Source organism: Dendrobates tinctorius, unplaced genomic scaffold, assembly GCF_039654945.1.
Source record: "Dendrobates tinctorius isolate UK_male_01 unplaced genomic scaffold, ASM3965494v1 ptg000011l, whole genome shotgun sequence".
NCBI classification, from domain to species: domain Eukaryota; kingdom Metazoa; phylum Chordata; class Amphibia; order Anura; family Dendrobatidae; genus Dendrobates; species Dendrobates tinctorius.
In genome coordinates this window covers 96,067,245-96,080,783 of record NW_027361679.1, presented here as the reverse complement: position 1 = coordinate 96,080,783, position 13,539 = coordinate 96,067,245, and the positions used below count along the sequence as shown (strand labels likewise).

Sequence of the window (13,539 nt, the reverse complement as noted above, 5' to 3'; positions counted from 1 at the left end):
ATCTCGGGGCCTCATGCAAATATCAGATCTACTCTTCCAGCTAGCAGAACAACATCTGTTATCCATCACAGCATTGCACATAAAGTGGGCAGAAAATATACAAGCAGACTTCCTGAGTCGCAGGCATCTAAGACAAGGGGTATGGTCCCTAAACCCCCGAGTCTTCCAACAAATAGTTCAGGCCTGGGGCAGACCAGAAATAGACCTGTTCGCTACCGCACACAACCGGAAGGTCAGGAAGTTCTGCTCGCTAAATCCAAGGGAAAACCCCTTCGCAGTAGATGCCCTACAAATACCCTGGAAGTTCATCCTGGCCTATGCATTTCCCCCGATAACAATGATCCCAGTAGTAGTCAGGAAAATCAGGGAGGATCGGGCAAGAATAAATCTTATAGCTCCTTTTTGGCCGAGAAGGCCTTGGTTCTCCCTTCTGAGGCTCATGTCAGTGACAGATCCATGGATACTACCAGAGATTCCAGACCTGCTTTCCCAGGGACCAGTGGTCCACTCTCAGGTGAAGGGCTTCCATCTAGCAGCCTGGAATTTGAGGGGGCGCTACTGAGTCGCCAGGGATTCTCTCCAGGGTTAGTCTCCACCCTGTTGAAAAGTAGGAAACCAATAACATCCCAAATCTACGGTAGAACGTGGAAAAAGTGCCTAGACTTCCTGGGGGAACCTTTAGGGGATGTAGCTCCAGTGGGACCTATCCTAGAGTTCTTACAGTCGGGGCTGCAACTGGGGTTAGCCACTAACACACTCAAAGTTCAAGTCTCAGCTTTGGGGGCCCTATATAACTGCAACTTAGCAGCCAATAGGTGGGTGTCCCGGTTCATTAAGTCCTGTGGCAGGTCAAGGCCGGTCACTATCCCAAAGATACCACCTGGGACCTGAACCTAGTTTTGGAGGCTTTAACCAAAGATCCCTTCGAACCACTACTAGAGCTGTCACCAAAGCTACTTACACTTAAAACGGTCTTACTGGTAGCCTTAACGTCGGCCCGAAGAGTCAGCAACCTACAAGCTCTGTCTACATGTCCTCCTTATACACAGATCTTGGATGACCGAGTGGTTCTAAGACCAGACCCGGCCTATCTCCCCAAGGTAGTCCAAAAGTTTCATAGGACTCAGGAGATCTCCTTGCCGTCGTTCTGTAACAATCCCAGAAACCCGGGGGAGCAAAAGTTCCATACATTAGATGTAAGAAGAGCCATAATACAATATATGTCAATAACTAGTCAGTGGAGGAAAGATCAGTCCCTTTTTGTAGCCTTTCAGGGTAGTAGAAAGGGGCACGGGGTAGCGAAAAGTACCATTGCCAGATGGATCAGGGAGGCCATTATGTTATCCTACTCCGCAAGTGGCGCTCCGGTTCCAGAAGGCATCAAGGCTCACTCCACCAGAGCCGTGGCTACCTCCTGGGCAAAGAAGGCTGAGGTATCGATTGAGCAAATTTGTAAAGCCGCTACTTGGTCCTCACCTTCCACCTTTTTTAAACACTACCGACTTGATCTGTCTTCCTCTACTGACCTAACCTTTGGTAGAAGGGTGCTGCAAGCGGTGGTCCCTCCCTAAGGTGTCTTATTCTACAAAAGTCTCTCATGTGTGCAGTCATGGGAGACGGGAAAACACCAAGGTTACTTACCGGTAGCCGATTTTCCGGAGCCCATGACGGCACCTGTATATTCCCCCCCCCTTTTCACTCCTTTGGTGTGCACTTTAGTTTGGGTGTTTTTTTAGTTAGATATAATGTGGTGATAGTTTTACCATGTGTACTAACCCGGGGGGCCTCTCATGCTCTGTAAACCAACTGAAGCGAGGGAGAGGTACCGCCCTTTTATCTTCAGTAGGGTTCCTGTCCTGACTGGGCGGATCCCCTCTCTCATGTGTGCCGTCATGGGCTCCAGAAAAACCGGCTACCGGTGAGTAACCTTGGTGTATTGCATTAAGACCTTTGTGCAGTGAGCATATTTGAGCTATGTAATATGGTAAAATGTCATTGGAAATTGACATTACTCTGTCGCCTAATTGGGGGACACAGAACCTTGGGTGTTATGCTGCTGTCCACTAGGAGGCGACACTATGCATAATCTGAAAAAGATTAACTTTGGCTCCTCCTCTGCAGTATACACCCCTGGACGGCGTCGGCCTTCTCCAGTTTTTGCTTAGTGTCGCAAGGAGGCACACCTTTTTTCTTCCGTTTATTTCCTTTTTTTCACGGAAATACAGATGAAGAAAAGTGGGTCTCCAGCGAGACTCCCGGCATGGCTCCCTCCTCGGTCCCCTATTAGGGGTACCCGGTTGAGGTCGAGGTGGTTTTTTCCCCATGTCGCTCCCTCCCCAGTCCCTCGGGTCCTGGTTCGAGGTCGAGACCCCCCTCCTTCCCCAACCCCTTTAAGGGGTCTGGGTTGAGTTTGAGGCGAGGATGAAGACCCCCTGACGGTGACAGACGCACCCTCCCTAATCCCCCGCAGGGGGTATTAGGTTGAGACGCCTCAGGTAGGGTCGGAGATCAGGCGGCATTTCGCAGCTTCCAGGGACCCCAGGCTGGCTGAGGGATCCTGTTGGGGCCGGGGGAGGGTGCGGACTGGATGGCACAGCAGAGACAGGGTTTTTCTGCGTCCCTGTCTCTGCAACAGCAGCGGCTCCATAGCGCTTCAGGGGCACCCCATACAAAAACCGCTACCCCCACCGCTATCCAGTCGACCATTCTGGAGGGGTCTGGTACAAATCCGCCCCCCCCCCCCCGGACTACCGCGCCGCTCTGGAGCCCTCCTTGGCATCAGGCTTCCAATTTAGGCCGCGGCTTCGGCCTAGCCGAAGCCGCCGCCTTTTCCCCGCCCCCCGGATGACCAAAATGACACACTGGAGTGTCATAGAAGGGGTGGATTGAGGCAGAAAGGGCGCGTTTTTACACAGCCCAGCGCGCCCTTTTCAGCTCTCCGCCCCCTCCTCCCTCTCCTCAGAGCCCCGGTGGCCACTTTTTCTGGATGAGATCCAGGAGAGGAGCATCACAGCGGTCTCCGGGGGGCACAGAACTTGGATCTGTCGGCGCTGGACCTAGGGGCACACCGGTGGGGTAAGCTCACAACTGGGTTCTCATTACTCAGCTGTGAATCTATACTTCCTATAAGGCTTTCTGTGGGTTTCCTCTGCGTAGCCACCCCTGTACGATCCCTTATAGCCAGCCTCTGTGCACTATGCCGGGCTCAAGGAAGAGAACCAGGCAGGAATGTTTCTATGCATTCTGCACAGCCTGCAAAGCCACGCTCCCTAGTGGCAGCACGTATCCGGACTGCATCCAGAACTCTGGGTCAGAACTCCAGGGAGTCCCTACTGACGCTTCAGTGTCACAGGCCACGCCGGAATGGGCAACTCAGATGTCTCAGTCTATGTCACAGTCCATAGACAACCTAACTGCTACATTACTGCAAGCTCTGCAGAGTCGGGCCCCGGCTATGGACGGTACACAGCAAACGGACAGCTTGTCTCAGGAACATGCTGCTTCCGACTCTCACAGACGTAAGCGGACCCACAGGTCTCGATCACCTAAGTCGCACTATAGCACAAGGTCGTCCCCCTCTAGGGAGAGACAGCGTCATTCCAGGTCTCCTGGGCAGTCCCCTGCCACAGACAGACAGTGCAATTTACCACAGGGATCCCCCATCCCAGGTCGCCCTCCAGGGATCACCTTAGCGAGGCACAGGATTCGGAGGGCATCTGTGACTCCGACTCAGATAATGAAACGGTCAGGTCCGTGGTACCTTCTCCCCCTAGCAATACAGCGCTAGTTGAGGACATAATTTCTGCCATTCATCGGGTGCTAAAAATTCCAGAGTCGCCCCCGGAAGTCCCAGAACATAGGATTTGCTTCGAAAGTGTTCAAAAACCACCTAAGGTCTTCCCTAATCACGATGAGTTTGAGAAAATACTTACCAAACAGTTTGCGCAGCCTGACAAAAAATTCGCTAATCGCAAATATTTGGAAGCGAAGTACCCCTTCCCACAGAAAGACACCAAACAATGGACAGATCCACCTGAAGTGGACCCTCCGGTTTCTAGGCTAGCAGCACAGACTTTACTCTCTGCCGGATAGCTCAACCCTCAGGGACGCAGCAGACCGGCAAGTAGAACGCATGGCTCGTTCTATTTTCGAAGCGGCAGGCGCCTCTCTGGGCCCTGCATTTGCTTCAGTTTGGGCATCCAAGGCCATCCTGGCTTGGGCCAAAAAACTACAGGAGGGTCTTCAGGCTTCAAATCCTGAACTCTCGGACCAAGCGGTCCAGATGGCAGTGGTAGCAGACTACATGATTCATGCAGCCCTGGATTCCGCCAGAGGTGTAGCGGGAATAGCATCAAACGCCATCACGATCCGACGCATCCTCTGGCTGCGAGAATGGAAAGCGGATGCGGCCTCAAAGAAGTCCCTCACGCGACTTCCGTATTTTACTGGAAGACTTTTCGGCGAAAAGTTGGACACCATGATAGCCAATGCCACTGGGGGTAAGAGTACCTCTCTCCCTCAACTAAAACCGAAACGCACGTTTAAACGAAGAAACCAGACGCGATTCCGATCCTTTCGGAATTCCTCAGGCTGGTCCGTTTCGCGCCCAGTGCAAAACCGCAACCGTTCTCCACGCAGAGACAACCCACGGACTCAGCAGCGACCGGACAGGGCTTGGCAGTCGAAAGCAGGCCAAGCGAAACCCAAGGGAGGAAAACCTCAGAACTTCACTTCATCATGACTCGAGACCTCCGGAAGACACCCCACCAGTAGGCGGCCGACTTTTACTCTTTCAGCAAGTCTGGCTGCCTATTACAGAAGACAGGTGGGTCAGGGAAATAGTGTCTTCCGGATACAAGATAGAGTTCACTTCCGTTCCACCGAACCGGTTCTTCCTTTCTGTTCCTCCAACACCACCAGAAAAGGCTCGTGTTTTCCACCAAGCGGTTTCCTCTCTCCTTCAATCAGGAGTTGTGGTGCCGGTTCCCGCGAACGAGAGATTCCGAGGATTCTACTCAAATTTGTTCGTAGTCCCCAAGAAAGGAGGCGGCGTCCGACCCATACTGGACCTAAAACAGCTCAACAATTACGTACGGGTCCGTCATTTCCGCATGGAGTCCCTCCGGTCCATCATTGCATCCATGGAGCAGGGAGAATACCTCGCCTCCATAGACATACAGGATGCGTATCTCCACATACCAATTGCTCCTGCCCACCAAAGGTTTCTCAGGTTCGCGGTCAACCAAAACCACTACCAGTTTGTCGCCCTTCCGTTCGGACTCGCCACGGCTCCAAGAACGTTCACCAAAGTCATGGTGGCCACCATGGACGTCCTGCACTCAAGAGGCATCCTAGTCGTCCCGTACCTGGACGACCTCCTCGTCAAGTCTCCCACTTTCAAAGACTGCGAGGTCAGTGTCTCAATCACTCTAGACACTCTGAGTCGCCTGGGATGGCTAGTCAACCTACAGAAATCGTCGACCATCCCAACTCGGACTCGAACATTCCTGGGAATGGTATTCGACACCGCCAGGGGCCTGGTGCTCCTTCCCAAGGACAAGACACTGGCCATCCATCTGGGAGTTCGCACACTCCTTCGCAGTCCTCCTCGATCTCTCCGGTTTGCCATGAGAGTCCTCGGCCGGATGGCAGCAGCAGTAGAGGCAGTGCCATTTGCCCAGTTTCACCTCAGGGTCCTTCAGCTAGCCATGCTCAGATCTTGGGACAGGAACCCCTTCTCCCTCGACAGGGAGTTCAGGTTGACGTCATCAACCAGGAGGTCCCTGCATTGGTGGCTCAAACCAACCTCGCTTACACGAGGGAAGCCGTTCCTCTCAGGACAATGGAAGATCCTGACTACCGATGCAAGCCTGACAGGCTGGGGGGGCGGTGCACCTACATCACAGGGCACAGGGCAAGTGGTCACCGAGGGAAGTGACATTGCCCATCAATGTTCTGGAAATCAGGGCCATTCTCTTGGCACTGAGAGCCTTTCATCACTTGCTTGCAGCCTCGCACATACGGATACAGTCGGACAATGCCACGGCTGTGGCATACGTGAACCACCAAGGCGGAACCCGCAGCGCCCAGGCGATGAGAGAAGTGGCTCATATCCTCCGCTGGGCGGAAGACACAAGGTCGGTACTTTCTGCGGTACACATTCCGGGTGTAGAAAACTGGGAAGCCGACTTCCTCAGCAGGCAAGGAATGGACTCGGGGGAGTGGTCTCTCCATCCCGAGATTTTTTACCAGATCTGTCAACGCTGGGGAACCCCGGATGTGGACCTAATGGCTTCCCATCTCAATACCAAGGTTCCCAATTTCATGGCCAGGACACACGACCCGCGGTCGCCCGGAGCGGATGCCCTGGTCCAGGACTGGTCCCAGTTCCGACTCCTGTACATTTTTCCACCCCTCCCCCTAATCGCCAGGGTCGTGAGGAAGATCAAGCAAGAGGGAGTTCCGACCATCCTCATCGCGCCAGACTGGCCCAGACGTACTTGGTACGCCGACATCGTCCAACTTACGGCAGACTCCCCCTGGCGTCTACCCGACCGTCACGACCTTCTGTCTCAAGGTCCGTTCTTCCACCAGAATTCAGGGGCTCTCAATTTGACGGCATGGCCCTTGAAACCTGGATTCTAACCCAGGCAGGTTTTTCACCGGCAGTCATTACAACTATGATCAGGGCAAGGAAGCCTGCCTCCGCCAAGCTCTATTATCGTACCTGGAGAGCTTTCTTTTCTTGGTGCGAATCTCATGGACAAGTCCCACTCCCTTATTCCCTCCCGAAGGTACTAGGTTTTCTTCAATCGGGCCTAGATGCCAAGCTATCCTTAAGTTCGCTTAAGAGTCAGGTGTCGGCGCTTTCAGTCCTTTTTCAAAAGCGCATTGCTATTAAACCGCAAGTAAGGACTTTAATCCAGGGAGTTTCCCGATTGGTTCCTCCCTACAAACGTCCGCTGGATACGTGGGACCTCAATCTGGTCCTGACAGCATTGCAAGCTCCACCCTTCGAACCTCTTAGAGGAGTTCCACTCTCCATTCTGTCTCAGAAAGTGGTTTTTCTAGTGGCGATCACCTCGTTACGCAGAGTGTCGGAATTGTCAGCACTTTCCTGCAGACGGCCTTTCCTAGCCTTTCACCAGGACAAGGTGGTTCTCCGCACGGTACCATCCTTCCTTCCGAAGGTTGTGTCCAACTTTCACCTTAATGAAGAGATTTCACTGCCTTCCCTTTGCCCGGTTCCGGTTCATAGAGTGGAGAAGGCTCTGCATACGCTTGACCTCGTCAAAGCATTGCGAATTTACGTGTCCAGGACTGCACCTTTACGGAAATCTGATTCCCTCTTCATTCTTCCGGAAGGTAGTCGCAAGGGGTTGCCGGCTTCCAAGGCTACCCTTGCCAGGTGGATCAGGTCCACCATACATGAGGCCTACCGACTTAACAGTTCCCCTCTTCCGGCCGGTATCACGGCACACTCTACACGGGCAGTGGGGGCCTCCTGGGCCATTCGGCATCAGGCTTCGGCACAACAAGTGTGCAAGGCGGCCACTTGGACTAGCCTACACACGTTTACGAAACACTACAGTGTTCATACCCAGTCCTCAGCGGATGCGAGCCTGGGTAGACTGGTTCTGTAGGCGGCAGTACCCCAAGTCTAGGGGACTGTCAGCACAATATTCCTCCACTGCTTCCCACCCAGGGACTGCTTTGGGACGTCCCAAGGTTCTGTGTCCCCCAATTAGGCGACAGAGTAAAGGAGATTTTTGTGTACTCACCGTAAAATCTCTTTCTCTTAGCCTTTAATTGGGGGACACAGCTCCCACCCTGTTGCCCTTACGGGCCGTTGTTTCCTGTTGAGTTCTCATATTGTTCTTTGAGCTCGTACATAGTAGCCTTCTTACAGGCATGGTTGTTATTTGGTTACGTTCCTCCTTATGCTTTGGCACAAAACTGGAGAAGGCTGACGCCGTCCAGGGGTGTATACTGCAGAGGAGGAGCCAAAGTTAATCTTTTTCAGATTATGCATAGTGTCGCCTCCTAGTGGACAGCAGCATAACACCCAAGGTTCTGTGTCCCCCAATTAAAGGCTAAGAGAAAGAGATTTTACGGTGAGTACACAAAAATCTCCTTTTCTCTTCAGTAGCTTTTTTTCCTCTGAGCTTGCTGGGAGAAATCAAATCAGCATTGTTCTTGTGTATTTTTGTTTAGGCTTAATTATGCTTTGATCATTTCCCATAGTTGATGCTTCTATTATTTTGCTTTGAAAAGGACATATGCTCTCAGAATGGATGATTCTAGATTTGGCCTGACTCGTTGCAATACCCTATATCTATGCAAATTTGAAAAATATTATTCCGTGGCTCATTATTTTTTTTTATTTGTTTTCTTTCGTAGAGCGGGACCAAAGTGTCTCTGAGGACCACCCCTCTAGAAAACACTTCTATAAAGATTGGTCCAGCTAGAAAGAATAGCTGTAAAGGTCGTATGGCAAGAAGGACCAAGAAAAGCAGGAAAAGGGAGAGTCAGGACAGGTAAAGATGGGAGTTTTCAGAGAACTAAATCTTCAACTTGGTTACAAAGTCTAGTGCACGGTTCTCAAACATGAGAGCGCAATTGGCCCACGGGGCCCCGGAGTTCCTGAGACCTCCGTGGGAGCAGGCCGAAGAAGGAGCACTCGTTCACAAGCAGTGAGGGCACCATTATCAGCAGGAGTCGGCTATACAGTTGACTCCCGGCTGCAATAGCCACAATCTGTATTGGCACTGATTCTGACTGACTCTAACCCCTTAGATACCACTGCAAATAGTATCGACAGTTTTTAAATGTTTGTTTGAGGGATGGGGCTCCTTCTTTAAGCCTATCGGCTCCCCGTGATCACAGAGTTCCGGTAGTTTCCGTTGCAATCCAAGGCCAAGTAATGGCATTTGGGTCAGCCAGCTACAGAGGCCTATAAATTTCTGCAATATGCCAGGTCTAAGAGGCAGTGTCAGTGTAAAGCTAACAGATCTAATATCCTGCAGTACAGAAGTATTATGGGATATTAGATCAGCAATCAGGAAACTAAAAGTTAGTCCCATATAGCGAGTAAGTACAAAAAAAAGTAAAAAGTCAAAATAAAGTGAAAAAAAAAAAAATAATTTGCTAATAAAAATGTTGTTTTAGGCTGGTTTCACACTTGCGTTTTTTTTGCGCTGCATTTTTGCGCATAAATGCACATGCGTTTTTTTTCCTATACTTAACATGGGTGCGCATTGTCATGTGTTTGTATGTGCGTGCGTTTTTTGTAGTGTGCGCCCAGGCGCACAAAATGCATCCTGTTGCATTTTTTGTGCGTTCAACCTGTCTCAATAAAACGCATGCGCACGAAATTCACCCAAAAACCCATTAGTCTATGGGAGCGTTGACGTGCACATGGTGATGCGCACGTCAGCGCAAAAACAGCATGCGTCTTTTTGCAAAAACGCAGCGCACAAAAATGCAAGTGTGAAAGTAGCCTTAGCTAAGAAAAAAAAAAGCAAAGTAAGTTCCAAAATAGTCTAGTGTAAATGTCGCCAGCAGTTAGAGCACAGACTTGGCGATTCCGTCCACATCTAGTGTTAACTGTGCCCCTGTTAACTCCACAATCTTATGTGAATGTGACAAGATATAGTCGACACATGACCTTGGCAGACGATCACTGCCTGCAGTGGTGATATACTGCACCCACATCAACACTGTTATGTTATTTCTGAATATTTACTTAATCTGTCTTTCTCATTGTAGAAAGCGTTCTCTCTTCAAGAAAATATCTAAGCAATCATCAGTATTACAAACCAGTAAGAGCTTTTCCTCAGGACTTCATCAGTCGTTGTCTTCCAGTGAGAGCCTTCCTGCCTCTCCAACCCACAGCCTGTCTCCTGGTCCCACAACCCCCAATCGAAGCCCAGTTCCTGATATGACCACAGGTAAGTCTTACACATGGCTTTTATAGTCCTTTTGAGCAGTAGATGGATATGATGAATATACATTATGCTAGCACTGCTTTATGGCAATCAAAGTGAACCTGTCACTAGAATTGGTTGCTTAAGGCTACTTTCACACTAGCGTACTGAGGCGCAGCACAGGACTGCCGCTAAGCCCCGCTGCCTGCAACAGTGTTTTTGTGCGCTCGTTGCAGCGCCAAAAGGGCGCAAGGGCTGGCAAAATCATGCCAGCGCACGCCCAGCGTACCAAATGCTAACTATAGGGTACGCTGATCGCATGCAGCGTCATGCAATCAGAGGAGGCGATGACCGGAGGAGGCGGGGCTTAGCGGCGGCCCTGCGCCTCAGTACGCTAGTGTGAAAGTAGCCTAAGATACCCTTTTACCACTGAACTAGTATGCATGATTTACTCTACATCTATACCATAAATGCCCATTAAATTAACACAAAATGTATATCTGAAGGAGTCTGTTAAGGGCATAGGCAAAAAATATCAGAAATATCATCTCGTCTTTCCATTAGTTGTGCCTGGAGATGCTGCTTATTCCCATTTATGAATCGGAATAAACTGAATTGGGTAGGCACAGAAGGGAAATACGTTTTTTTTTTTTTTTGTTTGTTTTTCTAGACCTAAGCCCCTATTCATTAAAGCAATTAATTGGCATACGTTGCTTTGAAAAGTCGCAAAAATCTTTCTCATTTTCATGGTAATTCATAACAAGCTGTTGTGTACAATATGCCAGAAATCTTACTCCATTTGCTTACTTTAGCAGTAATTGTGGCAAGGCAATTGCCACTTGTCAGACGTTCCCGATTGTTTTAGAAGCATGCACTTCTCTATGAATGTGGGGCCTCTGACTCCAGCATTCTCCCAAATCAACACTGGGGTGAACAACGCCTGTCTTGATGGATCTGGGCCATAGTCTTCCTGCTCATATCCAGTGAAGTGATTAATTTTCCACTTGGCTGTATATAGTTGTTTTAAGTGCAATTTGCTGCTAGAACATCTTGGTAACTATAAAGTAATATCTACTGATATATTTTGTACAGCAATGCAAATTAATTTGAAAAACCTTTCTGCATCCTAGATAATGTATCACCTCAAAGTACATCTCCATGCTCTAGCACACCAAGCTCACCTGCTGGTCACATTCGACCCAGTTCCCTGCAGTGTTTAGCACCCAAGCTCAGTGGACAACGTTACAAGGTAGGGCGAAGGAAGTCCACAAGCAGCATTCCTCCATCTCCGCTGGCTTGTACTCCATCACCTGCTCATCAGGCACCATCCTCCCCACAACGATCTCCCTCTCCTTTGTTGCCTGGCCATTCAAGAACCTGTCATGGCGTTTTTCATGGTAAGACTTTGTCACCCCCTTCCATTATTCGGCAAGGGGCACGTAGCAGAGCGACAGAAGCTCCTCGATCGCCTCTTTTAAAAAGAGTACAGTCAGTAGAAAAGATGTCCAGCAACTTTAGCTGTGGTCGTAAGACGACACCTCCAGAAATTCAGCCATGGGAGGAATCGCCTGATGGTACAGATGGTGCATCCGATACTGGTAGTCGTAATAAAGACTGGGGAACAGAAAAACATGAGCGTGATTCAGAAGTTGTAGTTATGAGGAGGCTTAATCTCTCAGAGAGAAGAGACTCCTTCAAAAAGCAAGAAGCTGTACAAGAAGTTAGCTTTGACGAGCAGGAGACAGTTTCAAGTGAGTCTGTTACTGAAGGGCTGAAAACCGAGAGCAGCTCTGTGCTGTGGGAACGGCTGCCCCACCAAACCTCATGGATTCAAGCAAGACCAGCAAGTATATCATCAGTAATTACAGCTCATGAACAGCAATGCCGCTTAGTGCCCCAAATTGCTGTTCAGACGTCTGAAAGTGAGGAGCAAGACAAAGCCTCTGGGCACTGGGAGTGTCAAGCTTTTTATCCCCTCCAGCCCACAAGTAGAGACCGATGCCCTCTTGTGTCCTGGTTGTCAGAGCCCTCAGCTGCTAGTCTAGAAAGACAGGACGATGATCATCTTACACTTATGCAGCGGTTTTCGGGGGGCACTGATGTGCACTTGGATAGTAACAAAGCGGGTAAGAGCAAAGAACTTGAAGAAACAGAACAATCTGGGAGACCAACAAGCTGAACACATTTCATGGTTCTGACTTTTTTTTTTTTTTGCTGATAAATGAAGTGCTTTCTAATGTCTTCTGGATGCAAAGATTTGTATAAGATTTTAAGGTTAAGCCTTGGAAAAAAAAGTCATTATCTTTTACTTTTTTTTAATGTAATTTAACTTTCATGGTATGGTTTTGATACTTTGTAAACATATTTTATTGTATTTATATATGATATCAGTGGCATGCATTGTGTTTATGATTATTTTATTTTCCGGATTAACCTGAAGTAGGAAATGTGTCATATGTGGTACAATCCTTCAGTGCTTTCATTTTAATATTCTCTGTATAGTTTTCAGCCAAGAACAATGGTGAAGGTCAAAACTATAAGGTGTGGCTTTAGTTTCTAATACTAAAATTATATTGTGTAAATTGAAACGCCAGTAAACCTGAAAAAAAAGCTATTTTCCTGATGCTGCAGGACCCCCTAAAAATTACCAGATAGCCTGTGGCAATCCCCCCCCTCCCCATTCAGAAAAAAAAAACAATATCGGGCTTCTGTATAGATTGCAGAATATATTGACCTTGATCAGGTGTGACATATAATTTAGGTGGGGTCTCCTGAAGTCTGGGTCAAAAGTAGGAACAAAAAACCACCCCACAAAATATCTGAGGATGTTTCAGTACCTACCGGCATGTCCCGTTCGTTGGGTTATGCATTGGTTTGGTGCTTTCTTGCTGCTGAGATTACAAGAATTATTATTTTTATTTTTTTTAATGAAGGATAAATGTTTCTTGAAGACTTTACATTGCATTCATATGTAACATTTAGTATACATTTAGTGTCATCTAATAATGTCATCATTTATATCATGAAGCAATCAAAACAAATATATACCAAACCTTATGTAAAGTAGTAATTTTGGGTCAAGCGTATTTACAGGTATCTTTTGTTTTGTTTTTAATTTGTTTTTGGTAACGTGTATGCAATAGATTTGATACAGGTGTTTTAGAGGCAATGAATGTATGAGAAGGAAGATGACCTGCCAGGGACCTCTTGAGACAAAAGATGTGTAGGGAACATATATTACATATTTCAGAAACTGTTTATGGAAGAAAACTACCATGGTATTTGCTCAATTTAATCGCTAGTACATTTTTCCAAAAAAATCTCTTTTCTACTGATAATATTTGGGTACAGAAATATTCTGAAGCCTGCAATACATTTTAGACACAAATTTGCCAAATCTGACCATTGGCCAACAATCTAAGCTATTTGGGCTTCTGATAACAAAGTTTGGGGTGGGGGGGTGAAGGAGAGAAGGATGGAACTATTGGATCTAGAACACCACTCCAGCTTTGTTTTATTTTTTATTATTTCAGCTCTGGAGGTGTACTACTAATCTGAGTTCCCTGACCCAGGTATTATACCTACCAGCCACCACCATCAGCATTTCCTGGCG

General features: G+C 48.4%; 1 protein-coding gene across 9 annotated transcripts in view; it reads left to right on the top strand.

Moving 5' to 3' along the window:
* MAST3 (microtubule associated serine/threonine kinase 3) overlaps positions 1-12,996 on the top strand; it is a 228,411-nt gene extending 215,415 nt beyond the window's left edge. For all 9 annotated transcript variants that reach the window (XM_073545045.1, XM_073545020.1, XM_073545037.1 and 6 more), the window contains 3 exons: positions 8,401-8,537; positions 9,769-9,950; positions 11,057-12,996. In XM_073545045.1, coding sequence (XP_073401146.1) covers positions 8,401-8,537; positions 9,769-9,950; positions 11,057-12,105 — 1,368 coding nt within the window. In that variant the 3' untranslated portion in view covers positions 12,106-12,996. The remainder of the gene's footprint in view (positions 1-8,400; positions 8,538-9,768; positions 9,951-11,056) is intronic.
* The last annotated feature ends 543 nt before the right edge of the window (positions 12,997-13,539 follow it).